The sequence below is a fragment of the Atractosteus spatula genome, chromosome 12 (assembly GCF_055471065.1).
Source record: "Atractosteus spatula isolate fAtrSpa1 chromosome 12, fAtrSpa1.hap1, whole genome shotgun sequence".
Classification (NCBI taxonomy): Eukaryota; Metazoa; Chordata; class Actinopteri; order Semionotiformes; family Lepisosteidae; genus Atractosteus; species Atractosteus spatula.
This window is the reverse complement of record NC_142717.1, coordinates 42,314,882-42,329,510: the sequence shown is the minus strand read 5'-3', so window position 1 is coordinate 42,329,510 and position 14,629 is coordinate 42,314,882. Positions and strand designations below refer to the sequence as shown.

At 36.2% G+C, this 14,629-nt stretch overlaps 1 protein-coding gene across 1 annotated transcript; it reads right to left on the bottom strand.

The window, feature by feature from the left end:
* Positions 1-359: 359 nt before the first annotated feature.
* On the bottom strand, positions 360-14,175 carry hepacam2 (HEPACAM family member 2). Its single transcript, XM_088929271.1, has 9 exons — positions 13,860-14,175; positions 11,411-11,773; positions 10,430-10,714; positions 8,143-8,442; positions 3,046-3,171; positions 2,109-2,130; positions 1,979-2,013; positions 920-993; positions 360-797 (listed from the first exon to the last, which is right to left on the bottom strand). Exons 1-9 carry the CDS (start codon positions 13,954-13,956, stop codon positions 687-689), a joined length of 1,413 nt encoding a protein of 470 aa, XP_088785397.1. The 5' UTR covers positions 13,957-14,175; the 3' UTR covers positions 360-686.
* Positions 14,176-14,629: the final 454 nt, after the last annotated feature.

Here is a 14,629-nt window from a genome sequence, read left to right as displayed (position 1 = left end):
TGAAAATTGCAATGTCAAACTGGAACAATATTGAGATTTGCTGACATGCTTTGTGTAAAATTGATATAAATTGTTGCGGTTTTTTGTGGGGAGAAGGTGGAAGAGGTAGAAGACGTAAGGTTATTAAGAGTAAAAAAAAATGCATATGCAGCCGTACACCCCTATGTACCATCAAGACAACTCTCATGCATTTTGCAGTGTGCAAAACAAAATATTCAAGCATGGAAGGAAGAATTCATTAAGCGTAATACATGACATAAATGTTTATAAATACTTAAGAGTTGAGCTTCAGAAGCTGTCATTCCCAGAAGACCTCTAGTATAAAAGTAGTATCAAAGAAAATAACACAAAAGCAGAAAAAATATGCAAATGACTTTTACTTCAATTTTAAATTTATGTCAAATATGGCTGGAAATTAAAAATATAGACTTTGGGTATTAGTCTTTCTTACAGTATAAAACCAGAAACAAAAATACCATAAAACCGAAAATCTTGGAATGAAGTCAAGGTAGAGAGGGGATTTTAAACCCCCGTTTTTTCTCCTTGAATGCAAGTAACGCCTGTGACATGCAACGTGTTTCACAGGAGCAGTGGAGAGTTCTTCATAAATTACCTTAAATAGCTTTCTTCTTCAAGACAGATCTGCTATATTACAAAAAAGTGTACTCTGACAAAATCTCCAAGAGTCACTTCAAAAGTCCCTGTGAAGGTGTTTCTGGAATGTGTCTGATGACATCGTAAATTGTAGTATGTAAATCCTGGACTGAATCCAGTTGTGAAAGAGATCTGCTTGATGCCTAAAAAACAAAAAAAAAGAAAAGAACTTTTCATTTTTTTTCTTGTGCATTTCAAATCACATTTTTTATTAAAAGAAGTCAATTTTCCTTGATTTAGTTGTAGGATTTAAGATATCCCTTACCTGGGTAGGTTCTGACTTCCCTGGTATGGCAATAAACTCATAGATACCAAAATCTTCTGTGGCATCTTCATGACCTTAGAGAGAAAAATATTAAAAACACATTCATTGCTTAAGTAGTGGTGTTTTACTTGTCATTAGAAGAAAGGGCTTTTGATACAAAACACAGTTTTGAATTTATAGTTTCCTTTTGTTTTCTATGTTTTTAGTATTTGTGGCTTTTAGTGAAATGTAAGCCCTAACAAAATCATTTTCGAGCAATTCCTTTTAGACGCTCTTTAAACACAGATGAACAAGGATATTGAGAACAAACTGTCAGAAGGTTAAAAGCAAAGGATTCTTTTCTCCAGACCTTATATGATCTACTTAATAAATTAGCTTGGAATACAATCCTTGGAACCTTTTCTGCTCAAGAATTTGAGGAGGTCACATCACAGCATGAAATAAATTGATTAAACCTGTCCTATAACTCGCTGTTGAATACTGAAAGCCGTTCTAAAAAGATACTTGCTTTCCTGCCATTTTCCAGGACTATGCAAATAGTTTTTCAGACAGAAACAGAAACTCACTTAAAGGTCAAACAACGTAGATGTAAAAAAATTTTCAGGCTGTTTATTTCGGGAATATCAGTTTCCTTTTAAGGAGAAGCACAGATGGTCGTTTTACTCTCACTGCAGAATGCAGATAGGACTTCATCTGACAGCATTTCCATTAACAATGCAATAGACTCATAGATTTGTTAGTAAAGCATAATGTTACTAAGAATGGAATACAAGTACAATGTTACTTTTTAGAGAACTAGGAAACTGCAAAGTTAAAACAACAGCTTGAAATAATATCCATAATTTCCCAGAAGCAGAGGCAGAACACTTCACTGTAAGCCAGTATCGGTTAAACAAATGTAATTGCTGAGCATGTGGATGGTATAATATTCTGCGTGGGTTGAAAGGCAACAACCCCGTCATTAACAGGCTGTTAGGTATGTACACAAAGATGCTAAATGACCGGTCAAGGTGATAACAGATAAATGGCATTGGTGCAGAAACCGAAAGAAAAAAGTACCTGAGAGGTGAGGTTTTTTTTGTTCTGTGAGAGGCCTATGAAGAGAAAAAAAAGTGAATTAATTTTCTTTGATTAAAATGGAAATGCATAAATGTTGTTTTTATTTTTACAATGCTAAATATCTACTCACCTGTTGTAAATGTTCTTTATCACTGTAAAAGAAAGGTTTAAATCAGTTTACAGAGCTCCAATTTGTTTCACACAAAGGGAATCTCTTACTCGGCTTAATCTATAAGCTATGAGAATGAATACTGAGCACATGCAGTTTCTGTTGGCTTTGAATCTGTGCTTCTCAAGACCACTGCAGAACTATGATGAAAACTCACATCTCATAATATTCACTAAAGGAAAAATATTTTCAACAATCATAAAAGTTGAAGTACATCTCACTACTGTATTTTTATTCTGTCAGAAGAAAGTTAAACATCAGATTTTGCCATAAATTAAGGACTGTCTTTCACTTCACACACAGAGAAAAAAGAATTCACTTCATATATTACAAACCAAAGATTATTTTCCAAATTTGCTCTAAAACAACTCAACTTGTAATTCTGGATTTAAGAATATTAAATATAAATGATAATACAAAGAAAATCCCTGCAGATATTTGTTTGCATTATTCAGTTTCTTTGAGCAATTTAAAATTAACTTTATGAAGAAAAGGGCATTAAAAATAAAGATTGAACTATTATGCAGAATCCTGAGGAATCAGTGTCAGAAATATGCTGCACAACTGCAGAGCCACAGAAAAACGTCGAGATACATATTTCATTTTATTTTAACTTTGAGCACAATAATGTCGTAGCTAGTATTTATAATTCAGACTTGATGTGTGCTAAAGTCCTCTGGTCATAGATTCAGTTTTATTAAATTATACATTGTAATACACAGTGGCTTTACTAAAGTTTGAATTGGTAAGGATTTAATTATCTTTTGCTGTGCTTTTTTACATCATTAATCATTAATACAAGGTAATGACAATTTAACAGATATTCCAGGCTTGCTGTCTCATTACTGCTACTTCATATTTCCTAGCTTTTGTGAGAGTTGTGTCCACTCACACCTACCTCTTTGTGGGTGACATGTCTTTCGGAAAAGGACAAACAACATGCACATGATTATGAGGAGTGAGGCCACTGTAATCGCTGCCAGAGGTGACAGAGGGGTTCCCTCTTGCACATGTTTTTCTTTGCCTTGAGAAAAAAAAAAGAAAGATGAACACAGGGACACTAGGAAGTTGTGGCATTTTCTACAAAAATAAATAATCAAATGAAGTGAACTCTAAATTAAGTTAATTCTCCAAAAGAGTCATGTCCATCCCCTTCCTTCAAAGAAATGAAAGAAGCATAACAAGGGACTACAAGCAAATGGAAGCCATTGGCCCATCAAGCTTGTTTTCTTGATCTCAACCAGCTCTTTCCTCAAATGACCTGGGGTATCGACTTCAGCAACAGGAGATTGTTCTGGATCGCCATATCTCTTTGTGTAAAGAAGTGCCTTCTGTTCCCAGATTTAAATGCACTGCCATGTAGTTTCTGGTTTGTGTTTCACTGATGGTTCTAAAGCTGTCTGCTAGGTTGACTTTGTGAGAAGTAACAATGATCCCGAGAGGATACAACCAGGGCAAAGCAGAGGGTTAACGCAGAAGTGAAATAATATCTGCAAATGAAAGTGAAGAATCTTAGAAAAGTTTTTACTACAATCACAATTGTAATAAAATAATTCTGTGGGATTTACAGGTCTCACGTGAAAAGATTAAAACAAGTGGGGAAATATTTTAATTCATTAACTATCTGATTTTTTTTATTTCCTTTCTTAATTAGAATCATGCAAAGCATGCACTAGTATTTCAGGCTTTATTGTATTGAAAATGTTTTTGGCCCAGCGCGTGCAAGATGTTAATGAGACCTCTGTAGTCATTTTAAACTATGTTGTCAATTATGCTCTTGTTTTCATCCTCTTATCAGATGAATGTAGGAGACTGAGAAGTATAACATAGAGAAGAATGTTCAGCTTGCACTGAACTGAGCTATAACAGAGTGAAGGCAGGAGCTCATCAATTCTCCACTCCTTCTTACAGGACAGAGCTGATGCCGAGGCAGGAAAAAGAACACTGTTTTGAGAACAAACAAAGAAGTTCCTGAAAGAACAATTATAGAGGTGAGATCACCTTTGTGTAGCACCACTCGACGGATCATTAAGGATTTAATGGACAGATTAAGAGGATGGTGCCATATTTAAGAAAAAAAAAACAAAGCTGTGAAGTTTTCTACACATCTATTTTTTAATCACTATGTCCAATACAGGGTCACAGAGGAGCCAGAACCTATCCCAGCAGGCAAAGGGCGCAAGGAGAGACACACCCTAGAGGGGACACCAGTCCATCGCAGGGCATACACAGACACAAACACACACACTCACACCAGGGCAGGTTTTCCCAGAAAACAATTAATCTACCAGCGTGTCTGTGTACTGTGGGGGGAAACTGAAGCAACTGAAGGAAACCCATGTGAACTCAGAAAGAACATTCTGTAGAAACCCCACACAGATACTGTAGCTTCCCAGTAATTGAACCCAGTGTCCCAGCACTGCAAGGCAGCAATGCCAACCACTACACTGCCACTCTCGCTTCAAAACCAGAGCCAACTCAACCCTGACCCTGACTCTTCAAATATTCTAATGTTGTGTACATACATTTTTATTTTAATTACATTTTGGACACAAGATGATTACATTAAAGGTCATTTCACATTGTTTTAGCCTCAAGCTATTTTTAAAATGCTTACACGGTAGAGTATATTTTATCCAGGATCACTCGTTCCCCTGTACCTCTTGCTAGTCAAAACACAACTGAGCCAAATAAGCATAATCATCACTCTTTTAATGTGTGATACTGAGAAAAGGTGGTCAGGTCAGTCTCTCAGAGCAGACATAGAGCAGCAGAGGTACAGAAGGTACAGAAGAATGATGTCCCTTTAAATATTAAGCACAGTCACTTTTAAAAAGTAATTCACTACAGTTACAAGTCACCTGTGTTTCAATTAGTAAGAAGTATGGGGAAATTGAAATTACCTTACATTTTAAACTTATTTATCAAGATTTTGTTTTCCAACAATAGGCCTGATCAAAAATCATAAATTATATGTTAAAAGTAATTTTCCCTAAAAACTTTACAGTTGAATCCTATAATTAATACCCACTGATACTCTTTAAATCCTGTTGAATGGCCATGAAAAGTATTTTTTCCATGTTTTCCATTTGTTTTTTTAATTTGATATTATAAAAATCTTATAATAAATACAGTAATAGGCAATTGCAATAATTAAATTATGGACTATAGGGCAACCAAATCATTAAATTGTTATAAATATACCTGTATAATAAGGAAAAAAAGATAAATACAAGACATTTTGCATATACAGTTTAGAACCATGAAGCATATCAATATTTGCAAAACATACCCTATCATCATCTAAATGTGCAGCAAATGCTTGGCTTTGTTATCTTCTTGGGAATAAAAGTGGAATGCAAATGAAGGACAGCTATGAGATTATCAGATTATCAGATTATCAGGACCAGACAGAAGTAAATGTGACTCAAGCAAAGTGGAGATCAAGCCAACTGAAGATTCTGTGAAAACATGTAGAGTGACTTTATTTTCTTATATTTAAAAGCATTACTTGCAACACAAAATAAAAATGAACAGAAAATGAGCTTTAAAATAGATTCAGCTTCTATACAAAGGAAAAAGATGGTGGAAGAACTTTTCCACATGAGAGTCTTTTCCAATTGACAGAATATTCCCTAATTTGTTTTAGGAAGGAAAGACAATCGGAAGCACTATACTAACTCTGTCAAAAGTATTTTCTAAACACAGACTTTGAACTCTGACATTTGCTAAGCATTTTACAGTGCTAAATCATCCATAATATATCCTTTTATTTTTAATGGGAGACCTTCAGGTTTTCAGTGCTGATCATTAATCTCAAATTGGGTTAAATAAATTGGAAATGCAGGATAATATTGGCATAAAATTACCTTTACATATAAGCAGTGAATTATCTGAAAGTAAAAATTGAGAAAAATGATGAAAAGCTGTCCACTTTGCCTGCAGTAGTAATTTGTGATAAAAATCTAACACTGACAGCTGGGAGGCTGTCATTTTGCTGTAATGTTTGTGTATTTTTCCATTTTGAAAAGTAAAATATATTTGTCCAGCCAGCTGCAGCTACAGAGATTTTCCATGTGACAATGCAAGTTAAACACTGTAAACAAAACCACTGTTTACTTTACTAGAGATCCCTCAGACTTCTATTCAAGTGGGTGTGATGTATACTCGCTGGTTGATGAAAAATATTATATTGACACTTCTCAAACATAAATAAATGCTTTGTTAAATATTTCACTCAGTGGCACTAAATAATATCCTTATTAACTGCCTTGCAACACTTCTTACACAATAGAGAGACACTACCTGCTGTCCAGATACTGGACAACACCTTAGAATTAATTATTCATTAGTAGATATAAAAATGTGAATTGGTTAAACACTGTACATAATACTGTAAATGTAAAAATAATGAAAAAACAGCTACTATTTTCAAACCTCACTTATAAATGTCAAAATGTAAAATTATTTCTAGCTACTTTCCAAAGTTATTTTAATGGGAATATATTCTGTATTCTACATTCTTTGTACACTAATGTTCTTAAATAGATATTTTTATTCAGTTTTTTTTACTGTTGAGAGATTTGTATGTTTATATAAGAATGTGTTAGTGGATAATTTAGTACTGTATGTCCACTCCTTCATTTTTCAAATATGCTAATTATTACAATGTGAAATATCAAATTTTGAAATAAATGTAAATACTGACTATTTTATATTACATTTTGTTGGTTTTCAATAAAACTTTAAGTGTTCTTAATAACCTGGGAGGAACCAGTACCTTCTAGAGATTAATAACATCACAACTAACAAAAGTCAAATTGTTCTTATAGCTATAAATTCTTTACTTATACCTTAGGAACAATACCTTTATTTGTTAAGCATTTCTAAAGTGTCATTTGCTGCCACCAAACAAAAGCGCTACAGCGTTTATATTCATGATGCAAATCTATCTACAGTACACTCTCCGTGGTAATAACAACCCTGATACAGATAGAAGTGTGTGCCAATTTTTGTCTGCTCTTTTCTCAGCCCATCTTGCTCATTGGGTAGGTTGGTTTTAGCTCAGCACGTCTAGTGTCCAGATGTGTCTTCAAAGTGTCCAGAGATTGAGTTTTGACCTCCTGGTTTGGAAGCCTGTTCTAGATACCCACAATCCTGAAAATAAAGAGTGTTTTCCTATTGTCTGTCCTAAAGGAAGTCCCCTTAATTTTGCAGTTGTGACCCTATGTCCGTGTTTCAGAGTGTGAACAGACCTGCAAGCTGAACCTATATCCCTGAGGATTTTCTATATTTCTATTCAAGGTCAAATTTCCTTTCATCCTACTCTGTTCTAGACTGAAGAGATTTGTGTCCCTTGATTTGTCCATATACGTACAACTCATTCGGTGTGACCAGGAATCATCTCAATTGCTTTTATTGGAACTCTATAACTTTCTATAGTATTTTTCTTTTCTGTGGCATGGTGACCAAAACTGAAACACTGTATTAGAATATTAAAATACACAGTAGGAAAGGTTAGAAACACAGAGAGGCCCACCTAGCCATCTTAGATCACTTAACTACTAGTTAGTGCTAGTAGTTCTAGTTCTTGGTTTTAAAAGCACTTTCACTCAGTTTTCCCTTGTGTCCTCAGGTTCCTGTTTCACTGTTCATTATGGAGAAGTCCACTGGGTCGCTTTTGACAGTTCCTCTTAAGATTTTCAATGCTTGTAGCAGGTCCTCTCGTATTCCTGATAGAAGCATTGTAGACGAGGTCTTACTATTGCATTGTATTTCTTAAGCATAGCCTCCCTGTATTTAAATCCTACAGCATTTGCAATATACCCAAGCATTCTGCTTGCTTTTTTATCGCTTCCCCACCCCGTAAAATAGAAATGTGAATATCTCTGCTTTGCACTCCAGCAGACCACCTGTAATAAAGTTATTTCAAATCTGCTGTGAACTGCGTTGTGACTTTGGTATTTCCACACATTCATAACGATATTGTACCTACCGTTACCCAATTTGGCAAACACAAGGGTGAACCGGGTCTCATCTTGTCTCTTGGTGATGTTGTTGTAAGCGCGGCACATGAAATCCTCTCTGTGAGCCAGCTGGTATGAGGCCACCTCAAACCGAGGGCCCCTCGTGATCACTTTTGTGCCATTGTTGGCCTTTGAAATCCAGACGTAACTGTTTGGCGGGTTCGAATCTGCCCAGCAGTAGAAGAACACCAGCTCCTCGGGGTCGACGGTGAAGACTTCACCAGTCCGCAACGCGTGATCCGACTTCACAGCCAGGTTGTAGGGTCCATCTGGAATGATAATGGAAAACAATAAAGTTGTTTGGTGAATTCCGCTGAGGTATACAGTAGTTCCCTGACTTTTTGTCTTCTTTTTCCTCAAGGCTGTATTGGAATAATTTAATGCATTATATTAGAGAAAAAAATTAAATTGTAAAAGAATAAACTTAATAAATTAATGACCTAGTAATTTACTTACCATCCTTCTTATAAATTCCAAATTTTTCCCTAAGGGGTACTTGGTATTTATGAAACACAAAATGTACTGTAAAGGGGAGTGCTATATATCACAGTATGAATGTTGTTTATCAAGAAGAAAAGCTGTGCCCCCAGTATTGGAAGATTCTGTCAGGAGAGATTTAATCAACAGGTTCTACTGACATCACTCTCGTTGTTGATTTTAGTAGGTTGCTGTGTTCGATAACATTTACTGTGTTCATTTGCTCTTGTCAACAGTGTTTTAGTCTGCAGCAGGTGGTAATTACTTTCTCTACCTGACCTGTTATCAAAGCTCTTGCCTTGGAGCAGCAACATATGGCGCATTGCAACAAAAGAGTTAAAGGGACTCATGCATTTTTAACTCCAAGCTTACACGTACGTACAGTAAGTGTGTCCCTTCTGAGATTCAGTAAGAGAATAAAAACAGCAAGACCACAGGGAGGGAAAAGCAAGAGGGGAGGTGATGGAAAGGGAAAATAAGGTAAATCTAAAGAAATTGTCTAATGACCATCTAGGCATTTGTCCTGTATACTGTGGTAAGCTAACTGTCCAATGAGATCACTTCCCTTTGACCTGCATTTTATGACAATATTTGCTTCTATAAGAATGCCAACATTAGGTGGGTTCAACCTTTGCTCCAACACCCTACCTCTAACCACCACCTCACCCCCGCCCTCCTGCATTTGTATTTGACAGAGGGGTACTATCGAAGAATCAGGGTAAGAATTTTCTTGTTTCACTCACATTCCCTGATATAGCTTGGTTGTGACATCATGTTGTACCTCAGTTCTGCAGAACAGATCTCATCAAAGGAGGGCTGATTGTGCGGCTACATAAATGTCCCTTTCTTTTGTGGAATCTTTCAATGCAAGTAAAAGCATTGAGCATGCCAAAATATTTCCAGTCCAGTACAAGGCATTTGAATGCATCACAACAATTGGAAAACTAATTTCTTTATACCATAACATTAAATAGCTCAAGGAGAAGTGCAAAAAATTGAACAACAAGCCAGCACCCAATTTCACGTCAAAGGTGGCACATCTACCAAAATCCTAAATGTTCAACTATGATGAGCTGACCTGAAGCACTGGCACGTGTACCTTGAAGATGACCCAATGACACGGTCACCTGGATCTATCTTATAATCTTGCACATCTTAAAGGTGTGCAATAGAGGAAATCAGGAATGTTTCTGATGAAAGAGTGAGTGAATGAAACAGAGGACAGGTGGGCCTGTGTTAGCATAAGCAGCTTAAAGAGAAGTTGGATGAATCCACTGAATGAGACAAATACTGAAAAGTGCGGAAGATGTACAGGAACGTCTAAAACAAATTAGGTACGCAATGAACCTGCTGACCCACACTTGTATGATCAATTGAAAGCAAGCTAAAAATGACTGTAAGAATCAAAAGGATAATCACATTCTCCAGATAATTTAGACCTTGTTGAGATATTTAAATTACCAGTTTTCTTTGCCTAGTGAAAAAAGGATGACAAAACTTTCCACGTGATACATTACAGTGTGAACTGATATGTTTGAAGCATTGTTTTAAACACAGGTAAAATGTAAATTACACTATGTAGGAGCTTCGCAAAAGCTACGTTTGCCAAGGACAAAGAAAGAAAACAATGATAATTTGTCCTAATTATTTAAAAACTACAACAACGAGCACAGAATGAGGAAACAGAAGATATACATCAACATTTCACTCACTGAGTTGCCAGAGAACCTCTGAAAACACAACACACAATCGAGATTTGTTTTACTTCCTTATACTCACAAAAAACGTTCAGCACAGTAGGCTGACTCTTTTTCTGGCTGATGAAGTTCCTCACTACACAAGTGTAGTTCCCAATATCTTCTTTTCTCACGGGAGCTATAAAGAGACGTCTGTGGTTTTGAGAAAATCTGTGACGAGCACTGGCTGGAACAGGGAAGTTATCTCGTAACCACTGGTACTGGATCCTTGTGCCATTTTCCACAGAGCAGAACAAGGTCACATTATCTCTGTCTTCAACTGCTTCAGAGGCTGGGGTCATATGAACCACTGGTGTAGACACTGGTACTGTGGAGAAAAACAGTGATTTCTGTTTAGATACAATATATGAATGATATATGGAACACAGTTTGCACTGCACTCCATCCACAATAACATCAGTGCATTTTAGGATGTCCTTAAGTTTCAGTGAAAAACATTCACATTAAGAAACTTCTCAGTTTCTTCTCTTTTGAGCAAAAATAATTTAACTTTAAACGTCACTTTAACAGATTTGGATGTTGCATGATTACGAATGTAATGTTATGCTGTATTACAAAAAATGCCAAGCAATATACTGGATATTTGTAGCAATTGATGACTCCGAATTTTCATGCCAAAATATACAAAATACAAAATATTCATGCCCTTGACAGGTCATTATAGGTTTGTCTTAAGTTATGTTTTCAATAATACAACAAGAGAAATAATCTCTTACAGATTGCAGATGAAATGACAAAAATGAGAGAATGAAATATTGAGAATGAGAATGAGAAAAGCCCTAAACCGCAGATCTGTCTATTCAACAAAGGCTCCTTATATACTCTAAATATGCTATTGACGAGGAAGTCATCCTAATAAAAGCTCAAAGTGCATCTCTTTTCAAATGATTTACTGGTGTGTTTACTGAAATGCCTTTGTGTTTTATAAAGTTTGCGTCCAATACCGACTTTTTCCAAACGTCTGTTTTTCCACAAACAGAGCATTTTAATATACAGTACTTACCATCAACTGTGACTTTGATGGTTTTGCTCTCTGTCACTGGTGTGGGGTCATATGGAAATCTTACATTGATTATGATTTTGTATTCGCCCTCTTCTGTTTCGTCTGGTTTATTGATCTGCAAGGATGCGTTGGGCGGGTGGAAGGAGAACTTGTTTGCGTACTCCATCTTCATATCGAAAATAGAGGTTCTGTTGGTGAATGTCACGAGCAGCTCAGGCTCACTTTGCATGGCCCTCCTCACAAGCCAGCTGCCCTGGATATCCACTTCTTGAATGTTGAAGTTGTATTCCACAGGCAGGCGAAGAGGTTGCCCGTTGGTGCCATTGATATGTGCAGGAGCTTTTACCAGCTCAGAACCGGTGCCTGTGAGGACAAAAAGTTTCAGAAGAAAACAGTTTGAAAGATTTCCAAGGACACTTTACATACATTTCAGGAAAGGAAGCATTCTTCACTGTTCTTAAAATGTCTGCACTCAAAGAGAGACTGATAAGTCTCCATGTTTAATATTTGTTCAAACACTTCATGTTTCTGGCTAGACACCAGGTTCTGCATAATTAGTCTGAACTGGTCTTTGAGCAAACACTTGCTTCACAAAACAGCCTGTTTTAATAAACAATAGCTTTCATCACTATGAGCTGTGGGTGTTTTGCTGTTTTTTTACTAAAAGAACTACTGTGCTTCGAAAGGATACCTGTCTGTGCACACATTCAGGCAGAGCAGATGCAACCTATTTTACATTAATTTAGTTTCAAGAAAAATATAGTGAAAACTTCTTCCTTTTGGAAAAAAAACATAACACACATTGACTGATAGAATGAACTGTTGCAGCTTATGAATGACGTCTTATGAACAATAGCATCTTATTCATATTTCCTGCATAAGATGGTGGATCATCTGCTTTAAAGAGCACACTGTTCCCAGCCAAGCAGTTATTGGAGCTCCAGCTCTGCTGGTGTCCTTGTAAACATTGCCTACCCATCAGCCTCTAGACCTGCCCTAGAGACAACCAGCTTAGTACTAGCTGTTGACTGCTAATATTATTCTTCACAATAGCTTATTGTTGTGCTTTCCTATCACATAAATAATAAATACAGCCTCCATCATCACAAAGCCTACCTAAATGAGGGTGTTTAATGTGTGCCCCTTGTTTCCTTTTATTTTCTCTAGCTGTGAAAACAATAGTGCATTAGTTTGTTCTTGATGCAGCCTGACTTTCGACAGATACTGCTCGAATACATGAACTTAGTGAACAAATAGTTCGTGCAATATTACAGTTTGTAAAATTGAAGTGATCTTTTAAGGGAAACGTACAGTACGTTACACAATCATCCCAGTCCTTCAGTAAAATATCAACAGGAATATTTAGACCCAAAATAAAAAGCTTTAATGCAGTTCAAATGACCTGTGGTATTGAAAAAGCATGCTACCCATTTCTTGATAATATGAATTGTACTATTTTAGCACAACACAACACACTTTAAACTCCTAGACCACAAAACAAACATATAGAATTTACCACAGGTCCAGCAAAGCTTTACATTTTTTTCTTTACAGTGCCATGCTCAGGGTGTTCTAAGATTAATCCTAAAAACAATGCTTTAGCTGCTGCATGTGAGGCAGTGCTAATATTAAAATAGTACAAGGAGTAGAAGGAAAAATATATAATGTGCTTCCTCACAAAGTTTTCCAATGTGCATGTCATCATGTGACTATTTTCAGGACAGCTAGTTCAAAAGTTGGAGGAATTATGAAAAGCGTAAATTCCAAGTGATAAAATAAAAGACCCGCAGACTTCTTCAATAACAATTCTATGATCACAAAAAGTATTCTGACGTTTTATAGCAGGAATATAGTAATTTCTCTCAGTGCTTTAACAATTTCACAAAATGTTGAAGTCACAATTATAACATATAAAATTAAAAACCTGTTCTGTATTAAGAATATCAACGTACAGGGCCTTACATAGAGTTTTTGTATTTGTTTCTCATTTAGTAGTCAAATTAAAGTACTGATGGCTTAAAATGATCTTACATTGTACTGCATACTTTCTCTTATTGAATAGTGATGTAATAATTTTAAAAAACTTTAAATATTATATATTAAGTAAAATATTAAATATCAAGTATAGCACATTTTGGGTTAGATAAGTAGAACTCCTTCACACCTGTTCTTTTAAATCTTAGGAAAGAAAGGAAAATATATGACAAATATAATCTAATTTTTCTAAACCATGGCTTAAACCTAAAAGGAGATCGAACTGACAAATACACAAAGCTCCAATTAGGTGATGGTTTGGATGTTACTGATTATTTTTTTTAACATTTATGGCCTTTCAGAAAAATATTCCACAAGAGTATTTTTCCAGGACAGTGCTAAAAACTCTGTACAACCCCGATGGACCGTGAAAATACAAAATACGAATGACAACGATAATAACATAATTTCTTACCTGAGAGAATATGCAGGACAAAAACTATAAAAACTACTTTGTATAGAAGGGAAGCAATGGCACTGTGGGTAGGATCCATCAATGCATCCTGTTCCATATGAACACTGTCTAGCTGTTAAGGGAGAAGAAGGAACTGATGGTCACATTTGCCAGGGAAATGAGAAGAGCTAGCCTGGCCCCTCCTTCGTGACACAGAGGATAAGTACACCTGGCAAACATGATGGCCACCTCCCCCTGTATGCACAGCCACACAGCGCTGTGAGCCCTCTGCACCATCACGAAGCCAACAGCGAATGATTAACACCATATACAGTGCACTCTACTTTCTGTTTTTATCATCATCACTGATTATCGTTTTCCTGACTGTTTTGTGACATAATGGTATCATAAGTCTCTTGATGCCCTCCTGAAAGGCTCCAGAATGCCTGGAAACCTTGGTTACTGAGCTAACATGCTGGGTTACATTTTGCCTTTTCTCATTTTGTGTAGTAGTTAAAACAGGTGTCGCACAGTGATGGAACTATTGTAACAGTTCACACACATTCCAGGGGCTTTTTCTCCTTTATTTCTTTTATTAGTGAACATTCGTTAACACTCAGCCCTGTCATGAATGCAACCATTCATCACCTTATTGGCAGGAAGTGCAAGGGGTAGCCTGTATTGTGAGGTAGGTCTGTAGGTGAATTTTGTGAAATTCCAGTTAACGTTGTGGTTTTTTAACATTGCCTGTCTATCCAGATAATAATGTAAGAGTAAGCTTCCAAGGTATT